Below are 18,124 nucleotides of genomic sequence, written 5' to 3' on the forward strand. Positions count from 1 at the left end.
GGATGTAGACATGAGACAGGATGTAGACATGAGACAGGGTGTAGACATGAGACAGGGTGTAGACATGAGACAGGATGTAGACAAGAGACAGGATGTAGAGGCAGGATGTAGAGACAGGATGTAGACATGAGACAGGATGTAGAGACAGGATGTAGACATGAGACAGGATGTAGAGACAGGATGTAGACATGAGACAGGATGTAGAGACAGGATGTAGACATGAGACAGGATGTAGAGACAGGATGTAGTCACGTCTCAAAAACATTAAATGAACTAAATATTTAATTTTTTTCTTTCTGCTCATCCAGTGCCACCCCGGAGTTGATTACAGCTCCGTTCACGTCCCAGCAGGACCAGTCTGCCAACGAGGCTCAGGCCAGCGCCTCCGTGACCCTCGACCCCTCCCAACCCACAACTAACATTCAGATCCGGCTGGCGGATGGTGGCCGCCTGGTTCAGAAGTTCAACCTGACCCACAGGTGACTCATAAACTCTGCCGCAGCTCAACTTTGAGACAGCTTAACATGTTTAAGGAACAGAACTCAAAAACAAGGTAGATTAGCGCGCGGAAGCAGATTTTAAAATTATTTGTTGGAGCTGATGTTCTGAAATAGATCCGTGAAAAGGCCACGCCCTAATTTACACAGGTAAAATGAGCTAAAGGTGTCTTCAGCCAGGCAGATAATCTGAAACAGACGTAGCTGTTGCTGTAATTCTTCCCATAAAGGCAGGAACATGAAAACATACTCAGTTAATATATTATAATTAATATACACCTATTTAATATATTTAATATATATATATATATTTAAAATGCCACGTGGCAGTCCTGTCAAAGTTCCTCCAGGAACTTTCTAGTTGTGTTGTGCATCAGCAGGGTACATGAATCTTTACTGACTTGATAAAATAACTGTAGTTTGTGTCCCTTCATAAAGTTGAACGTTAAATAACTCACTGCTACAGTTAATCCTGTGCTCGCCTCGTAAGTCGCTAAATTCTGAGCGTGACTGAAATATCTCCTGGAACCTCAGGATTTACTCTGGGATTTTATTCCCATGATGTGCTGGGAACCCTGTCCCACAAAGGAGCAGCCTCACTAAAGAAGCAGCAGCTTCTAACCAACTTAACCGACTTTAAGTCTTGGAAAGATTTAAAGCAGTAAAATAACCCGACAGTGTTGCAACCTTTTATTTCTTCTTGTGCGCCTCAGGGTGTCGGACCTGCGGCACTTCGTGGCGGCGGCTCGGCCCACCATGGCCGCCCGGGAATTTGTTCTGATGACCACCTTCCCCAACAAGGAGCTGATGGATGAGAGCCTGACGCTGCAGGAGGCCAACCTCCTCAACGCCGTCATCGTCCAGCGGCTAAAGTGAGGCTGGGAGAACACGCCTCCCCCGCACCTCCTCATACGGTGATGTGGCTGGGGGAGGAGAAAACAGACTCGCATACGGACTTCTAGTTTCTGATTTTTGTTTTTCTAAAAGGAAATGTAAAATTCTGCCCTCCCACCCGCTCGTCTGTCCGTTCTCCGAGGCCGACTCCAGAATCAAAGTTGTCAAAAAGCCTCCAGACGCTGGAGAGTCGTGGTTTTGGTGGGGGGGCGGTTTGTCTCAGATGTGCCCGCCTTCTAGATTTGTTTTTGTTTCCTGCTAAACGTAATCTGACCCGAGAACAGTGTTTACTATCAGCTGCTGGATCTTCAGCAGCTCATTTCCTCCTTTTCTGTCTAATCCGCACAAAAGCAGCTCCGTGAGGAAGACCGGTCAGATTAATGCTGTTTTTTTTTTAAGTTTCCACACTTAAATGAGCGTAAAGACGTAACAGAAAACATCGTTCCTGTTTTAACCTGCAGCCCCACTCTCCTTTGTTCACCTGCAGAACCACACCTGCCCCTTTGTTGAAAAGCAGATGGATTTATTTTTTTAAACCGTCTTTGTTCCTCCCGTTTCCTTTCTCTCTGACAGATCGTTCCAGTTCCACAGCAGCGTTTTGATACAGACGAGCGTAAAACCGGCGTCGCAGCTTTAGCATCGAGCTGCCGTTTGAGCGAAAGAACGTTTGAAACGTGAACACTGGTTTGATTTAGAAGTTGTATTCCTGTAACTCACATCTTCTATGCATCCTGGGGAACCAGAAATATGGTTAGACCTCTGATTAAATAAATTCATTTTATGGTTGATGTATGAACAGATTACAGTCGTGTGCTTTATTTATTTATTGTATTTTTCATTTTGATCGGATGAGAAGCATCAACATTGGGGAAAAAAATGAATGATTTTAGGTCATAGCTGGGATTTTATTTATTTTTTTACATCTTCAGAGACGTTAAAGTCAAATCTCGTTTTATTTTGCTGCATTTAAAAGAAAAAGTCAAACTGGATTTAAAATGTGCACGATCTTTTGAACAGAACATGACGGGCCTGAGGTCTACTGAAATGTGTCACGAAGAGTTTAAAGGTTAAAAAAATGACTCATTTTTGACACATTTAAATTTTTCTCTCACGCTTGTTTTATGTATTTAAAGCACAAATGTTAGATTTATTTATTTTTATGTGGATATTTTTATTTTTAAAGAGCAGTTTTTTTTAAATCAAACACATCTTGATCAGCACACCTATCAGGTTAAAGCTAAAAGAAGCTGCACTTCAAAATAAAAGCATGCACACTGACTCAAAGAAAGGCTTTTATTCACTTTTTTTCTGTTTTTGAGGGGTTTGATAAAAATTTTCCTCAGACTTTATTAAAGTGTTATATTTATAGTTTTAGTTAACATTGGTAACCTACATAAAAAAGAGCTACTCTCACTAGAAAACTCTGATCTGGTCGGTCTGCCTTTCCTGCCAACATCATGATGTTGCCTGCCTAATCTTTATTTAGGCATATTTAAATTTATATATATATATATATATATATATATATATTAAAATATATATATACTTATGAGATGGCCACAATGTGATGTTTAAAACAGATGGCTTTTAAATTCTAGTCACATCTTTAAAACATTACTTTCAATTCACTTTATTCCTTTAGCTCCAATTCACAACAAAGTTGTCTCTGGGCACTGAACAGAAACATTCACACACATAGAAAACCCAATTATTAAAGTTCTGTAACTGATACGGGTTTTGTTTGGAGACTAATGCATTTTGATTATTTGAATATTTAGAAAACGATAAACCCAGCTCTTGTTTGAATCCTTTATTTTGCAAAATAAAATAAACTGATCTACAGAAACTGCTTCAGAATCGAGACGGAACTGTTGAATGAATTAAGAAGCGTGCGTCTTGTCAGGTAAACTGTACCCGGTGCTTAGTGGCTGTGTACTTGGAAGGTACTTTCTAATTACTTTTTATATACCAGGTGGCGCATACTGGTGTGTGTCAGAGAAGTTTCGTAAGTTACCTGTAAGTATCGGTATTTTCAAGGGAAGTACTGGGTACTTGCAGGTATCAGGCACTTATCCTGTTCACCTGTAAGTACCATTTACTTAACATATACAGTAGTACCAGGTTGGTAACTTGTACCTGAAAGATGAAGGGTAATTGCTCACTTTATGTTACAGCCCAAACTTTGTCGGAACCATGTGCATACCTGATAAATACTGGGTACATTTCTTTATTCATTCAACCTTTATACAGGTTAACCCCATTGAACCTCAGGGACTCTTTTACAAGAGAGACGTGATTTTAACAGAGTGATGACGACTATATACAATCTTAAAGGATGCATACACATTGAGAATAACAAGTGAAAATAAAATGGTATTAAAAAAATGTAACCAATAAAAAAAAAACAGCTATAGATTATAAGGGGATGTAGAAAACTAAAAAACAGGAACATGTCTGCTTTGGTTTTTTCCCATGAACTTAGACGTTTGAAGCCACTTGGAGATCAAGGTCGAGAGCTTCAGATTTTTTTTTTTTTTTTGCAAGATATTCCAGAAAACCGGAGCGGAGTAGGAGAAGGCCCTTTTCCCTAGTTCAGTCCACACTGAGGGATAGTGCATATATAAGTACCAGCATGTACTCGTTACAGTATAACAGGTGATTTCATCATACAGTTAGTTTCTGTAGATACCAGAACCAAATCTGTGAAGCACCTGTAGTGCACCAGGTATGTATTGGGACAAATCGCTTCATAGAACAGTTTAGTTTTGTTGGTATCAAATGGTAAATGGACTGAACTTGTAGAACGCTTTACAACACAATCTGTGCCTCATTTACCCATTCATACAACACTCAGTACCAGGGGTGCCCACAGTTGGCCCCCAAGCTGTCCTCATTACTATATTAAAATTTCCTTTGAAGGATCATTGTGTTTACACTCATTCATTCCAAATTTAATGTTAAATGGAAAGTTGGCCCAACGACAACTGTAATGACTACACAGCTGGAGATTTGTGCATTAATTATTTAATAATTTATATTTTATTTTGACAGACTTAATACTGTGTCTCAGCAGTTTCTTGCTGATGAATAACATTTCCTTTGACAAAGTTGATCACACCCTTCTTGAGCACCCCTAAATTTAAACTCCACATCTCTGAAAAATTAAGAAACCGTCGTTAGGATTTTGTAAGGAAGCAGCTCTCAAACCGTAGATTCACCAAAATATTGAATAAATGACAACAGTCTCAAACGGGCCAGTAAAATCTAATTTTTTTGCACGAGTCACGCCACCTGTCAATGAGTCCAGTAGGCTCGTCGGCAACTGACCAGTTTGTCCCGAGTGAACGTCCCTTACCTGCAGAGCTGCAGCTGTGTTGCATTAAGAACGTTTGCAGTCAGAGATTTCAATAATAACAGAGTTGACATGTTTTGTTTCATGTTAATCTACAAATAAACCTTTGTAAAATACAACAAAATGCAGAAAATGGCATCTACTTTATTCAAAATTCTCTGGTGGAGGACCCCCCCCCCCAGACCCCCATCACCAATGCAGCCTGTTCTGTAATGTTCTTTATACAGAATGGATGGATAAATAACTGTAATAAATAATTATATTATTGCATTTGGCCGCAGCCCTATAGATTTTAAATTTGGCCCTTTCAGGGAAAAAGCCCCCCCTGATCTATACTAAGCTCATCTGAATCTGGAGAGACTAATCAGAGCTTTATCACATTCACACACTGATGGGACGCACATCGGATGAGGGGTTCACTGTTCAGGGGTTCAGTGTCTTGCTCAGGGACACTTCGGCATGTGTGGTGCTGGTGGAATCGAACCCCCAACTCTTGCATTGGAGAACGACTGCTCTAACCACTCAGCCACAGCCGCCCATAACACCAGGTGTCAAATGAGTTGGATTTTTAAAAAGACCAGTTCCTCTTTGGTTCCTTCGCCTCTGGTGAGTTTTATTTTGAAGGACTGAAGCGGAAGTAGTAGTTCTGAGCGGAGGGAGAGAGAGACAGAAAGAGAGAGAGAGAGACAGCTGAGGACATCCGGCGGAGGAGCGGTCAGACAGACAGACTGCGGGCAGCAGAAGCTCACCGGCTCCGAGACGAACGCCGCCGACATGGGAGTGGAAATCGAGACGATCTCTCCGGGTGACGGTAAATGAAACTCCCCCACACCGGAAACCAGCGTTTAATTCAGCTGCAGACATCAAAGACACCGCCTTTAAACGCGTCGTCGCTCTCTCCACAGGAAGGACCTTCCCCAAAAAAGGACAGACGTGCGTGGTGCATTATGTCGGTGAGTTGGACACGAGAAGCGTGGACACTGTGCACATTTAGGCTCCATCCTGCGTGTCTGCTGGAGACCGTAGAAGAAGAAGGAGGAGGAGGAGTGACGGCTGCAGACAACTGTCTCCCAGTCTGTCTCCCAGTCTGTCTCCCAGTCTGTAAAACATGGCTCAGAATAGTAATCCTGACAGGAGCAGGGTGAGGGAGGAGTGGGACAAACTGCACAGCTGAAGCTGGACCTCTTCGCCCACTAACTAATTAATTTCACTCATAATGAGATCAAACATAAAATCACTTTTCTTCAAACCATGCACTTTGGCACTTTACTCCAGTATCCCAGATAAATGGAGAAGCGTGGTTCTGAAATGTGGGTCTGCACTCGATGTAAACAAAGCACTTTTTGGACGTCGCGGCTGTTTATTTTAAGTTGCTTCAGCTGTTTCTGTAGGTAACCAAACGCACGTGGTAGTTGGCAGCTGGAATTGCTTACAGTTTTTAAATTTGAGACGCAATAACCGTTAACGTGAAGGGGGTGATGTGCATTTTTAGCTTTTATGATTTGTTTTTGCAACTTAAATGCATTGTGTATTTGCACAAAAGAGCCTTCCTGCTTAAAAACAACAAAGTGTAGAAAGTTTTAGCTGCTGCGCTCGGTGACAGTGGCCCATATCGGCTGATCAGTCAGTCTGATACTCGGCCTTTAAACCGTCTTTGAGATCGTTGGTGTGACCCGGGCTCTGCAGGACCATCTTCGCCACATCAGCATGAGGCGATCTGTGTCTGGAGATTTAATTATTTAAAAAAATAAAGGAGGAATGGGCTGAAACCCACCGCAGGGTTAACTCTGAGGCCCCAGACGGACTCAGACAGCCAGGTTTTAAATCCTGTCTGATTTCCAACGCTTTTCTGCCTTTGTTGGAGTTTCTTTGGGGTCATGGGGGCGGGGCTGGGGGGTTGGGGTGGGTAGGTCTGTGGCGGTTCAGCTGAGCGGATTATAACTGTCTGGGAGGCTGGAATAATGGCTCCCTCCCTCGCTGTGTTCGTGTAATATTTTCCACCAGACGCACTCGATACCGGAGCGTATTCCCACCGCGCCTCATGAGCATCGCCTTCCCACAGGAGCTGATATCGGCCATATCTTAGAAACTTTAAACGGAAAGTTCAAATATTTTTAGGTAGGGTTTTGTAGAGAGGTCATGAACAAACAGTGTCTTACCTGTTGCAGATAGCTGTTTGACCGAGCTCAATTTGGAGAAATACAGTTTAGTTCTGACCAAACGGGTTCTAAACTCGGCTGCGAACCTTTCTGTGTGGAGGTGACATGTTCTTCCTGTGCACGTGAAGGTTTTCTCCGGACAATGGGAGCATTTCAAAGGGGAATTCTGTTTGAATTAAATATATTACATATCTTCCTTATCTTGTTGTTGTTGTTGGAAATTGAAGCCAGCGGGGTCGGTTTTACAGGAACCACCACGTCGCATCTTTTAATGTCTTGGCACGAGGGACGTGAGGCTTCGAGTCCCGCTTCCTCACCAGCAAACGATCATGGTGTCACATGACCTCTCTTTTAATTATGAACTAATTATTACACATATTAGAAAATAAAGATATGAACATTCAGCAGCAAGGTAAGAACTAGCGCCAATACTTGAAGCATGAGGTGTATTTTTTAAATTTTACCAGAGGTAATGCTCTTTGTTTACATGGAGGGCCAGGACTTAAAACTTGTACTGGAGCCAGGCGAGAGGTCCAACTGGTTCTGTTCCAGTCTCCCGTTGGAGGTCTAGATATTTACGGTCCTAAAACAACTCTGTCGTAGTGGTTCACGTGAACGCTGCCCTAAAAACCTGCACACTAGAAGTCACTAAATGGCGATCCACGGGCCATATCTGCCCCATGAGCTCAAAAGTGACATATTTATGGATTTGTCCACTTTATTAGACGTATTTGCCTGATGCAACTTATAGGGTGGTGCGACTTGTACGGCAGAAAATATGGTAATTTGGCCCAGGCTCGTTAGTCTCATTAGAAAAATTGTGGCACTTGAGCACGTTTGGTTGATGACTCCGCTTTACACTGAAGCTCAGCAGAAATATTCCAAACGTCTGCCCGACCTGGAAGTGCTGCAGATAACTCGCTCCTCTTCTACGTCCTCTGCCAACAGAAGTCTGCGTAAATAACCGAGCCTTTTTCAAAAGCTTTTCCATGAACCACTTAGATATTTTTTGGGTTTTAAGACGGCTGTAATCCACATTAATCTTGGCCCCATCAGGCGTTAGCTCGATAGTCCAGTCTGAATTAGACGCTGATTTCTTTAAACGGGTTGTTCAAATATCTATCTACAACAGGTAAGATGTTAACTCTTAATAATATTTCCACAGGAACGTCCTCGAGAAGATTTGATCTTCTGCTTTAATAAATATTTTTGCTTTGGCTGAAACTAATTATCTTTATTAATTCCTTTGACATCTTCTTTTACAAACCTGTTACAGTCGTGTTCATGTTTAAAATTTGAGTTCAGACTCAACAGGCTTGAAGTTTCTCATCATCATCAGTTTACGTCTTTTCTCCAAATTACACAAAGATGTTCTGTTCTAAACTTTGTCCCAACGCTCAAAGAAGTTTCAGCTTCACTTATTGACAAAAAAAAGTTTCTAAAATTAAAAATAATGTTAATTATAAATTAACAATGCTAAAAGTATTCTCAGTCATTGTGACATAGTTCCATCCATCCATCCATCCATCCATCCATCCATCCATCCATTCATCATCTTCCTCTTGTTCTGAAGTCAGGTCTTGGGGGCAGCATCTTGATCATGGAGGTCCGGACATCTCTTTCTACAGCCGCCTCTTCCAGCTCTTCTGGGAGGACTCCAAGATGTTCCCAGGACAACTGAGACGTAGTCTCTTCAGCGTGTCCTGAGTCTTCCTCTGGGTCTCCTCCCAGTTGGACATGCCTGAACCACCTCAGCTGGTTCCTCTCAATGTGGAGGAGCAGCAGTTCAACTCTGAATCTCTCCTGATAACTGAACTTCTCACCCCATCTCTAAGGGAGAGTCCAGCTACCCTGCAGAGGAAACTCATTTCAACCTCCTGTATCCACGATCTCATTCTTTCAGTCACTACCCAGAGTTCATGACCAGATGTGAGGGGAGGAACGTAGACCGAGCAGTAAACGGAGAGCTTTGCCTTACAGCTCAGCTCCCTCTTCACCTCAACAGACCGGCTGTTGGCTGCACCAATCTGACAATCACACGCTCCATTCTTCCCTCACTCGTGAACAAAACCCCAAGATGCTTGAACTCCTCCACTTGAGGCCAAACCTCACCCTCGACCTGAAGAGAACAATCCACCCTTTTCTGACTGAGCACCACGGCCTCAGATCTGGAGCTGCTGATTCTCGTCCCAGCTGCTTCACATTTGGTTGTGAACCGCTCCAGTGAGAGCTGGAGATCACGGCACGCTGACGCCAACAGGACCACATCATCTGCAAAGAGCAGAGATGGAATCTTTTGTCCAAATATTAGTTATTTTTATTTGTCTGTTGTCTTGAGATGACTGAATTTACACGATATAAGTAATGCTGCCTACTTGCACACCCCAACAGCCCCCCCTGTTGGAGCCCTGTTAGTATTTCCTGTTAAGGATGAAAATAATGTTTAGGAAAATACCAAAGCTCTCCTCCAACTTTGTTTGATGTAACACGAAGGTGCAAAACCAAGAAGGTCTGGGTTAACCCAGAAGAGCTGAAGTTAAAAATACACCTGTGGAGCTTTAACAAGTTAAATTAGACCTTTTTTAATTATAGTTTAGGTGTACATTTCCAGGTCATTGTACTAAAATACAACATCGTTTCAAAAGATTATACGTGAAGACGAGTATTTTGCAAATTTTCCTGGTATTCCAAATGACTCCAGATAAGATGTTTTGCTCTTGAAGACATTTGTGTGAACATTAATGGTCCAGACCTTTTCTCTGCAGATTGAAATAATTATAAAGAACAAAACTTGTTGCACCAGCTCCAGAATCTGATGTTGGAAGCTAATCCTTCCCAACATGATCAAATGTTCTGTAACAATGCTTCAACATTATGTAACACGCAGACTGGTCTGATGTGAGTCTTGCATCTGCAGGATTTCCTTTCCTCGCCTGTTTTCCTGTCAGCCTACAAAGCGACCCTCGTTTTTGACGTGAAACTGAATATTCTTGTGAAAAAGCGAGCCTTTACTTTCAGTGCAGGGTGGTTTCTGGTGCTTTGGACTGGCCGTATGTGCAGGAACTGATCAGCGTGATAAAACGTCTTCACTGTGGTGTTTGCTGGTGAGACGAGAGAAGCTGCGTGCACGTGGTGATGCACGGATCGAAGCTTTCAGCTGCAGCAGATAATTCCATCAGGCTGCTGTCCTGATGTCCACAAGAGGATCCGACTCCCACTCAGCTGCAGATATTAAAGGTTGCACCCAGCCTTCTCTGCCCTGATGAGTCTAATAACATGTGCAGCGTGGCACCTACACACACACACACACACACACACGTCATAATTACAATGAAAGATATCTTAAAATACGTCATTATTCAAGATATCTTAAATGTATTTTTAGATATCACATATAAGAATTTGACTAGTGCAAATTAAATTGCTGATATCTTGATGGCAAATAACGACTAGGCAAAACTAACAAAGATATTTTGAACTGTATGACTCGTCTAAATTCCTTTTAAGACATCTTGAATTGTTATTCTGACTAGTCAGAATGTAAATACAGATATCTTAAATTAACTTTCTGGACAGTCAAAATGTAGTCAAAACTCATTTTTAGATATCTAGAATGTAACTACAGATAGTCAGGCTAATCTATTTTATGTTAAAATGGCTTGCCATACAGTTGAAGCTAAGTATGTAAGGGCGTTCCTCTCTGTGTCCGTAGGATCGCTGACAGACGGACGGAAGTTCGACTCATCTCGGGACAGGGACAAGCCTTTCCGGTTCAAGATCGGCAAACAGGAAGTGATCCGAGGTTGGGAGGAGGGTGTGGTGCAGGTAGGTGTTACTCCTGATGTTATCACCAAAAAATGAAATGTCTTTAAGTATCTGGGCGTCTGAGCGATGGTAGGATGGAGCGAGAGATGGATCGATGGAGTGGGGCTTTGTTCTCAGTAATGAGGACGTTGCTTTTGTCGGTCATGGTGAAGAAAGAGTTGAGTCGAAAAGCAAAGCTCTTGATTTACTCGTCTTTCTACGCTCCGTCATCTGTGGTCTTGAGGTTTGGATAAGGACCAGAGAAGATTCTGAAGACAAGCAGCCAAAATGAGCTTCCTTCGCAGGGTGGCCGGGCTCAGCCGCAGAGATTCATTCGTTCATTCAACCTTTATTTAGACGGGTAAATCCCATTGAGCCTCGAGGACTCGCTTACAAAAGAGACCTGATTGAGATGGGGTGAGGAGCGCCAGGACAGGTGTTGTGTTCATGTTTTCTAGTTGCTGTTAACAGACGAGCTGCTGTGGCCTGGACAGTTTGTAAGAGATGCAAAGATGATTTATCTAAACCAACATACAGAGCATTACAGTAGTCCAAACGAGAGCTAATACAAGCGTGAATCACATTTTCAAGGTCTCCGAAAGGGAGACAAGACTTCACCTTGGCAATAAGCCTTAGCTGGAAGAAAATGCATTTATCTGTTTGTCCATTTTAAAAGCACTATTGAAAATAACTCCCAGATTCCTGACAATGGAGTGGCTGTATGAAGCCAAGAGTGTCAAGGGTGTTACATTTACCAAACCGATGACTTCAGTTTTGTTTTCATTTAGATTCAGGAAATTTAATGTCATTTAGACAGTTCAAGAGTGGATCCAGTGGAGTGACCCTGTCTGACTCATTGGGCAGATACAACTGAAGTTCATTAACAAAGAAGAGAAAATAAATGTTATGTTTTCTAAAAATGGACCCCAAAGGCATCATGTAGAGATTAAAAAGCCGTGGAACTAAAATAGACCCTTGAGGGACCCCCGCAGATTAGTTGGATCTAAACCAGGATAAAACTGTGCCTTTGATGCCGACTACATCCTGTAGTTCATGACAAATGAACACACGTGCACACTCACAGAAACGGGCAAAAACATTGTCCCCCCTTTTGTCTTTGATGGCGGGTGATAATGTTGTGCAAGCTGATGTTCAAACCTTTATGTTTTTCCCCCATCAGGGACGCTCCAAGTCGTCGTGCTCCTGTAGATTATTGCAGACTGGGAGGATGTTGCTTCAGTCACAGATTTAGACGAAGCTGTGTTGTGTCACACTTACAGACTGTTCTGAGAAATGTCAACCAGTCACACGGAGCTGTCGTGATTCAGATGCACATACAGCTGGGATGACATGAAATTAGATTTTCCTGCTGCTGATGTTCATAATTTACTGACGTGGATCTGTTGCAAGTCTTGTTCATCTCAAGCGATGAAATCAAACGTAACAGTTTTATCCTGGACTGTATAAACGGTGCAGTTTGAAAACATTTACTCCAGGAGGTTCCAGATATGCAATTCTGAAATGTGGGTCCACACTCGACGTAAACGGAGCTGAATCCACTGAAAACCACGTGGACCATACAGTTGACCTACATGTGGTTGGTTGTAGTTGGGGCTGGACAATTAATTGCATTTGCAATAATATCGTGATATGATAAAGGAGATTTTCTAATGGCAGAGGCTGCAATTCGACTGGTCACATGATCTGGTTAGGTGACTTGCGAGTGAGCGGAGCAGAGAGCGGGAGAAGTCAACGCTGCGCTTTAAGAGTTTGGTACCAAAGAGGGGCAGCGCGTCTGTTGTTTGAAATTATTTTGTTTATTTTATTTAATGCCACAAAGCCATTTACGATAGTTGCATGGCTAGAATGCCAACGAGCGGTGCTTCAACTTCAAGTAGCAGCCGACAGGGACCACTGACCGAACTGCTCGAAGGTTTTGCTCCGTATGAACATAATTCAAAACTGCACAAGGAAATAACTCGAGCAGTAATGGAGTTCATAGCGAAAGACATGATGCCCATTAATATAGTGACCAAGCCTGGGGTTACGGCTTTGGTGAACACAGTGGATAAGTGGTACAGAACGCCCCGGAGCGATACAAAAGATGCAGAAACCGTTGCAGCGGAGCTGAAAACAACCGAAACAGATTTATTGCTTGTGTTCGTTGAAAATACATGAAGAAGAAGACATTGAAAAATAATTTAATGTTAAAACGCAACATTGAGGTAAAAAATGTTTTCCAAAGTCATTCAGCCCTAATTGTGGTCTGTGTAGGGAAACAAAGATGGCCGCTGTCTTTGACCGCTTTTCAGTCACTTTGGCTTTTTCTGTAGGAAAACAAGTGCACGTGGTAGTTGGCTGCTGGGTACAAAGTCTGCTTGTATATTTTTTATCTTAAGTTCAGATTTTGTTTCTTAGTTTAAGATTTTTTTTTTTTTTAATGTCCTGTCTTCAAGACTTTGCACTTCCCCCCCCACCCTAAATCTTTTCAACCGGCACATTTCATCACAGCATTTATCTCAAACCTCTGCTGCTATTGTTTTATCAGTCGTTTCAAACTCCACCTTCAGGCTTTTGATTAAAAAAAAAAAAATCAACAACTTTTTTTTTTAATAAAAAAAGATGATCTTGATTAAGATTTTGAGCTATTGAGAAACGAAGCAACAATACAGGACGCAGCGTTTTTTAGATTTAGTAATACTGAAGCATCGTTGGTAAATAAGATGATTTGTTTCCCTCCGTCCCCCGAGACGTGTTATCTAACTTGAGCTGCTGTAGGTTTGTCACGATCCAGCAGGCTGCCAGCTCTCTAACAACATCTCTCCGTCTCGTCCCGCAGATGAGCGTTGGTCAGAGGGCTAAGCTGACCTGCTCGCCTGACTTCGCTTACGGAAACAAAGGCCACCCGGGCGTCATCCCGCCCAACGCCACGCTGGTCTTCGACGTTGAGCTGCTCGGTTTGGAGTGAAGCAAAGCCGCAGCCTGTTTGTTGTGTGTTGTGTAAGTACTTTACCACAAATCCACCTCTGGATATTAGTTCTGATCAGACTGGTTTGAGTAATACTGTCCTCAGAGCATGCAACTTTATAATGGTCAGCCATAACATTATAACCACAGCCATAAACGGAAAAGCAAAAATAATTTGAAGCGTATCACCTGCGGTCTTTATGCGTGAGTCTTAGACGAAGATCATTTGATGAGAAATGACTTGTAGTGGTTTTAGCTTTTAGCTCTTTTTTTCTCACATCTGTTATGCCTTATAAGTATAGAAAGATGTTCTCATGAAGGTGCGGATGTTCCCGTTTTCATTATTCACACACGCCAAACAGAAGCGACCGTTTTGACCCTGTGACTACCTCTGTTGTCACATGTACTGTCTTCATTCATTCAACCTTTATTAATACAGGTTAGTCTCATTGAGTCACAATGACTCATTTTCAAGAGAGATCTGGTTTTAGTCAAACAACAGATAATGTACACACAACAATAAAATGCAAATAAAATAAAAATAAAAAGTAGTGTTATAAAACAAAATAAAATCAAGGTGCTTTATAAAATAAGGTAAAATACTAAAAACAGGAATATGCTTGATTTTTTTTTTCCGCATTGAACTTATCAGTTGATTAAAATCCCATAAAGAGGTCAAAGTGGACAGCTTCAGGTCTTTTTGTAAGATGTTCCAGGAAATGGGAGCAGAGTAAGAAAAGGCCTTTTTGCTAAGTCTGCACTGAGGGAACGCTGCAGGTAATGATGTCCTGAGAGCGCACGCTGTAACTGCACTGACGACGTGACATGTAGGAGGAGATATAAGAAGGCAGAAGACCAAGAAGTGATTTAAAGATGAAAATGTAACAGTGCAAGAGTCTGCGTGAGGTTAATGATGTCCAATTAACCAGTGAATACAGGGTGCAGTGGTGAGTACGGTAGTTAAGCCGGTTATGAATCTCAGCGCACCATGATGGAGAGCGTCCAACATCTGCAAGGTGCTGGCAGGGGCATTCATGTAGATGATGTCACCATAGTCAGAGGCCAGTATGAAAGTAGCAGCTACAAAACGTTTCCTGGTGTTCAGAGTTGATCAGGATCTATTTCTGAAAAAGAAACCCAGTTTTAATTTCAGTTTCTTTATCAAGTTTTGGACATGCGGCTTATAAGAGAGCTGCGCATCAACCAAGGTTCACAAGTATTTGCAAGAATCCACAAACTCAATAGGAACACCATGCATGGATAATATAACTGCTGGCACCAACTTTCTGTTAACATCCCTTTGGTTTCATCAGCGTTTAGCACCAGTTTGAGACGGAACAAGTCAGACTGGATGATGTTGAATGCAGACTGTAGAAGCTGGAAAACCTTAGCAACTGTTTGAGCTCAACGATAAACAACAGTGTCGTCGGCATAGAGATTCAAAGAGGAATGTCGTGACCTGCACGCTGTACTACGCTGTGGAAGCGTTCAGCCAATAATTTAAGCTTTTTCCTCATCTAACGGGCTACAGAAATTATATTTTTATTTGTTTATTTTTATTTTATTTATTTATACAGGTAGTCTCATTGAGTCACGAGAACTCATTTTTGAGAGCGACCTGTTTGGGAGAAGATGGTGGGGGTTAAGGGCCTTGCTCAAGAGCCCAGAGTGGGGCAAATGAGGGTGGGGGCAGGCAGGTGTGGGTGTTTCACCTTTTCCACCCACATTTTGATGTTGTCTGTCCGGGGAGTTGAACCTGTGACTTTCCGATAGGGCCCATCTGCTCTAACCTCTGCGCCACCACTCCCCATGTTGCTCTTACATGTTGCTCACCACTTGACTCGTCATCTTGGAAACGAAGACATTTCCTTAATTAAAACCCTCTCGTTGTGGCAGTGGCTGACTGCTGAACGACAGCGTCCCTCAGTATTTCTAGACATTATTTATTCAAGGATCACGGCTCGTAAAGAAAAATACACTTTATGTGAAGTCACTTGAACATCCGGGTCCCAGAAGCAGCACTTTATGCCTTTATTGATAGTTTTATTTTTTTTGTTTAGGCAAAGAGGAGTCGGATGGATAAACATGAGCTTTTATATAACCAGTTATCAGACTGACCCGTCAGACATCGGACCCCTTCAGAGAGACAACAGCTCAGTTTAGTTAATCTCACTACAAGCCTCAAGATGTTTCTTTCATTGGCAAAAAGATGGGAAGTAGATTTCAAAATTTGACAATTTCAAAGCAAATGGATTAAAGTGTATATTTTTTTATTTAACCAAAAAGAAAAATGTTGCTCTGATTAAAGAATATGATGTCAAAGCTGCCACTTTTTCTGCAGATTTTCCAGAACAAGGAGGTAAAGTACAGGAGCTTCTCAACCCTCGAACTTCTAGTAATTTTTATACGAGACCCTCGGCCTGTCCTCAAGGAGATGCTACAGTTTGCTGTCAGATGCCACATCAGACTTTAATTTGAAGTCCATGCTCTAATGCAGGGGTCTGCAATGTTAAACCCACAACAAAAAAATAACTATTAGCAGTTTTCCTGTCATTTCCTTTGCAAATATGTGGATACACAGAGTAAATTATACTCACTTTAACTTTATGCTTTATTTCTTCAAAGTAGGATACTCAATTACTGCACAATTAAAAAAAAAAACACATAAGCCTGCACAGCATTGGCAACATAATATATATTTTTCTTTACAAGAATCCAGTGTTCTGTGATACACTTGCAACCTGAAAAGGAAAAAGTGAGTAAAGATAATGGATGGATGGAGTCCAGTCTTTTCTTTTGTCTTAAAATGTAAAAATATCAACAAATGTTAACAATCTTTAGATGTTTTTAGTTTTATAATTTCACGCCTACTGGCCGTAAAAGCCCCCTCTAACAAACTTAAAGTGGCCCATGGGCCACCAGTTGATAATGACAGTTGTAGCAGATTTTGCGGCTCTGGACACGTTTAATTTAGTAAACGAAGGGGCAGAAATGGCTCTTTTGATGCTAAAGGTTGCAGACCCCCTGCTCTAATGGAACAGTTCCAGCAGCAACATGAGGTCCTACTCAATGTTAACGGTGGTCATAATGTTATGGCTGTGACCTACCCTCACATTGATCATTTTGTAACTGTTACACGTTTGTGATTTGAGTGTATTAGTAAACTCTTCAGTATGAAATACTAATTTTTCTCGTCTTTGCAGTTGACTTGGCACCTGCGTGACCCGACGAGACGCTTGGACAGTCTGCGCTGTTTCACTGCAATTTCCCTGAACTCTGACAGTTTGTGTTGTTTTATCTCTGTGGCAGCAGAGCTACTGATATTTTTCAATCATGTTCCTTCTTAAAACTGTAACCTCAAACTTCCATGTTCTTAATTTTGTGTAAAATGGGCTTTTTTTCTTTGTGAGAGTGGTTTTTTTAATGTTTTGACTGCATAACGTCACACAATGACGTGTATAAAACACCAATAAACCACTAGCAACAAGCTTAACGTATTCTTAACAAAAGTATATAAAAAAGCACACATTTGCATATTTTTTCCACTCAATAGATGCATGAAATTAAAGTTTCTGATGCACTGATAGTAGTTAAAATGTCTGGGCGCAGAGCAGTAATTGAGTTTTCCACTTAAAATGGACATTTCTGCGTAAACCCATGCTTCGTTTTGTTGACTGACGAGTGAGGGGAGTAATTGGCAGGAAGTAGACAGTTGTAGATAGTTCAAATGTGTGCCTAAACATGGTGGCTACCCCGCTCTGTTTGCATGCTGTAGATCTGATAGGAAACTTACCGTGTACAGCTTGAAAGCTCTGTTTACATCGTCGCTGCCTTTTCACCTCTTTAAACCCCATTTAAAGCCATACCCAGGTCAAACCGTGCAAAGGCAGGTTGTGTTGATGCACAAAGATTGGGTCTGATCGTTTTTGAAAATCCTCTGAAATGCTTGAAATTTCTAAACAAGGGCAAAGGACTCTTCCTGGCCTTACTTTGACTATCAGGTGGAATCTTGTATTTTTTGGGATGCGTCTTTGAGAACCCGTGAAGCCAATCTTAATCCCTTTTTGAGATGCCGACGGTGATTTAACGGTCTGCCTATCGAAAGATCGTGTCGCGTTGAGAGAATAAACTGAAACACTGGCGTCTTAGTGGTTTTTATATCTGAAAGAATGAGTTTTAAATGGAGTTTAAATGAAGGAGTTTGCTGTGTGGTTGTGTGGATGTTACATGCTGTCTGAGCTGCAGATGTTCTGTGTAGTTCTGTGCAGAGATGTTACAGTACGCAGGTTCAACCAATGATGGCGTATTTAAAATAAAAGAAATGCTCTTCATCTGCCTGTGGATGTATTTCTTACCACTACAAATTATAACCCAATTCAATTCAGTTTATTTATATAGCACCAACTCACAACAAAGTTGTCTCAGGGCACTTTACAGGAACATTCACATAC

At 41.8% G+C, this 18,124-nt stretch overlaps 2 protein-coding genes across 2 annotated transcripts in view; both read left to right on the plus strand.

Moving 5' to 3' along the window:
• Nucleotides 1-2,183, plus strand: part of nsfl1c (NSFL1 (p97) cofactor (p47)) — an 8,253-nt gene extending 6,070 nt beyond the window's left edge. Inside the window, exons 8-9 of the mRNA XM_037684410.1 lie at nt 309-479; nt 1,211-2,183. Of these exons, the coding sequence (XP_037540338.1) occupies nt 309-479; nt 1,211-1,373 (334 nt within the window). The 3' untranslated portion in view covers nt 1,374-2,183. The remainder of the gene's footprint in view (nt 1-308; nt 480-1,210) is intronic.
• Nucleotides 2,184-5,405: 3,222 nt separating this feature from the next.
• On the plus strand, nt 5,406-17,899 carry fkbp1ab (FKBP prolyl isomerase 1Ab). The gene is made up of 5 exons (XM_037684413.1): nt 5,406-5,554; nt 5,649-5,696; nt 10,615-10,727; nt 13,546-13,706; nt 16,877-17,899. The coding sequence occupies exons 1-4, from the start codon at nt 5,518-5,520 to the stop codon at nt 13,672-13,674; spliced, it is 327 nt and encodes a 108-aa protein (XP_037540341.1). The 5' UTR covers nt 5,406-5,517; the 3' UTR covers nt 13,675-13,706; nt 16,877-17,899.
• The last annotated feature ends 225 nt before the right edge of the window (nt 17,900-18,124 follow it).

The sequence above is a fragment of the Nematolebias whitei genome, chromosome 11 (assembly GCF_014905685.2).
Source record: "Nematolebias whitei isolate Nwh7 chromosome 11, NemWhi1, whole genome shotgun sequence".
In the NCBI taxonomy this organism is placed as follows: domain Eukaryota; kingdom Metazoa; phylum Chordata; class Actinopteri; order Cyprinodontiformes; family Rivulidae; genus Nematolebias; species Nematolebias whitei.

Excerpts from the sequence above, each read along its gene's own strand:
- fkbp1ab (XM_037684413.1), top strand. The coding sequence starts at position 5,518 with ATGGGAGTGGAAATCGAGACGATCTCTCCGGGTGACG. Across the intron at positions 5,555-5,648 it reads GACGATCTCTCCGGGTGACG|GAAGGACCTTCCCCAAAAAA; the intron begins GTAAATGAAACT and ends CTCTCTCCACAG. Across the intron at positions 10,728-13,545 it reads GGGAGGAGGGTGTGGTGCAG|ATGAGCGTTGGTCAGAGGGC; the intron begins GTAGGTGTTACT and ends CTCGTCCCGCAG.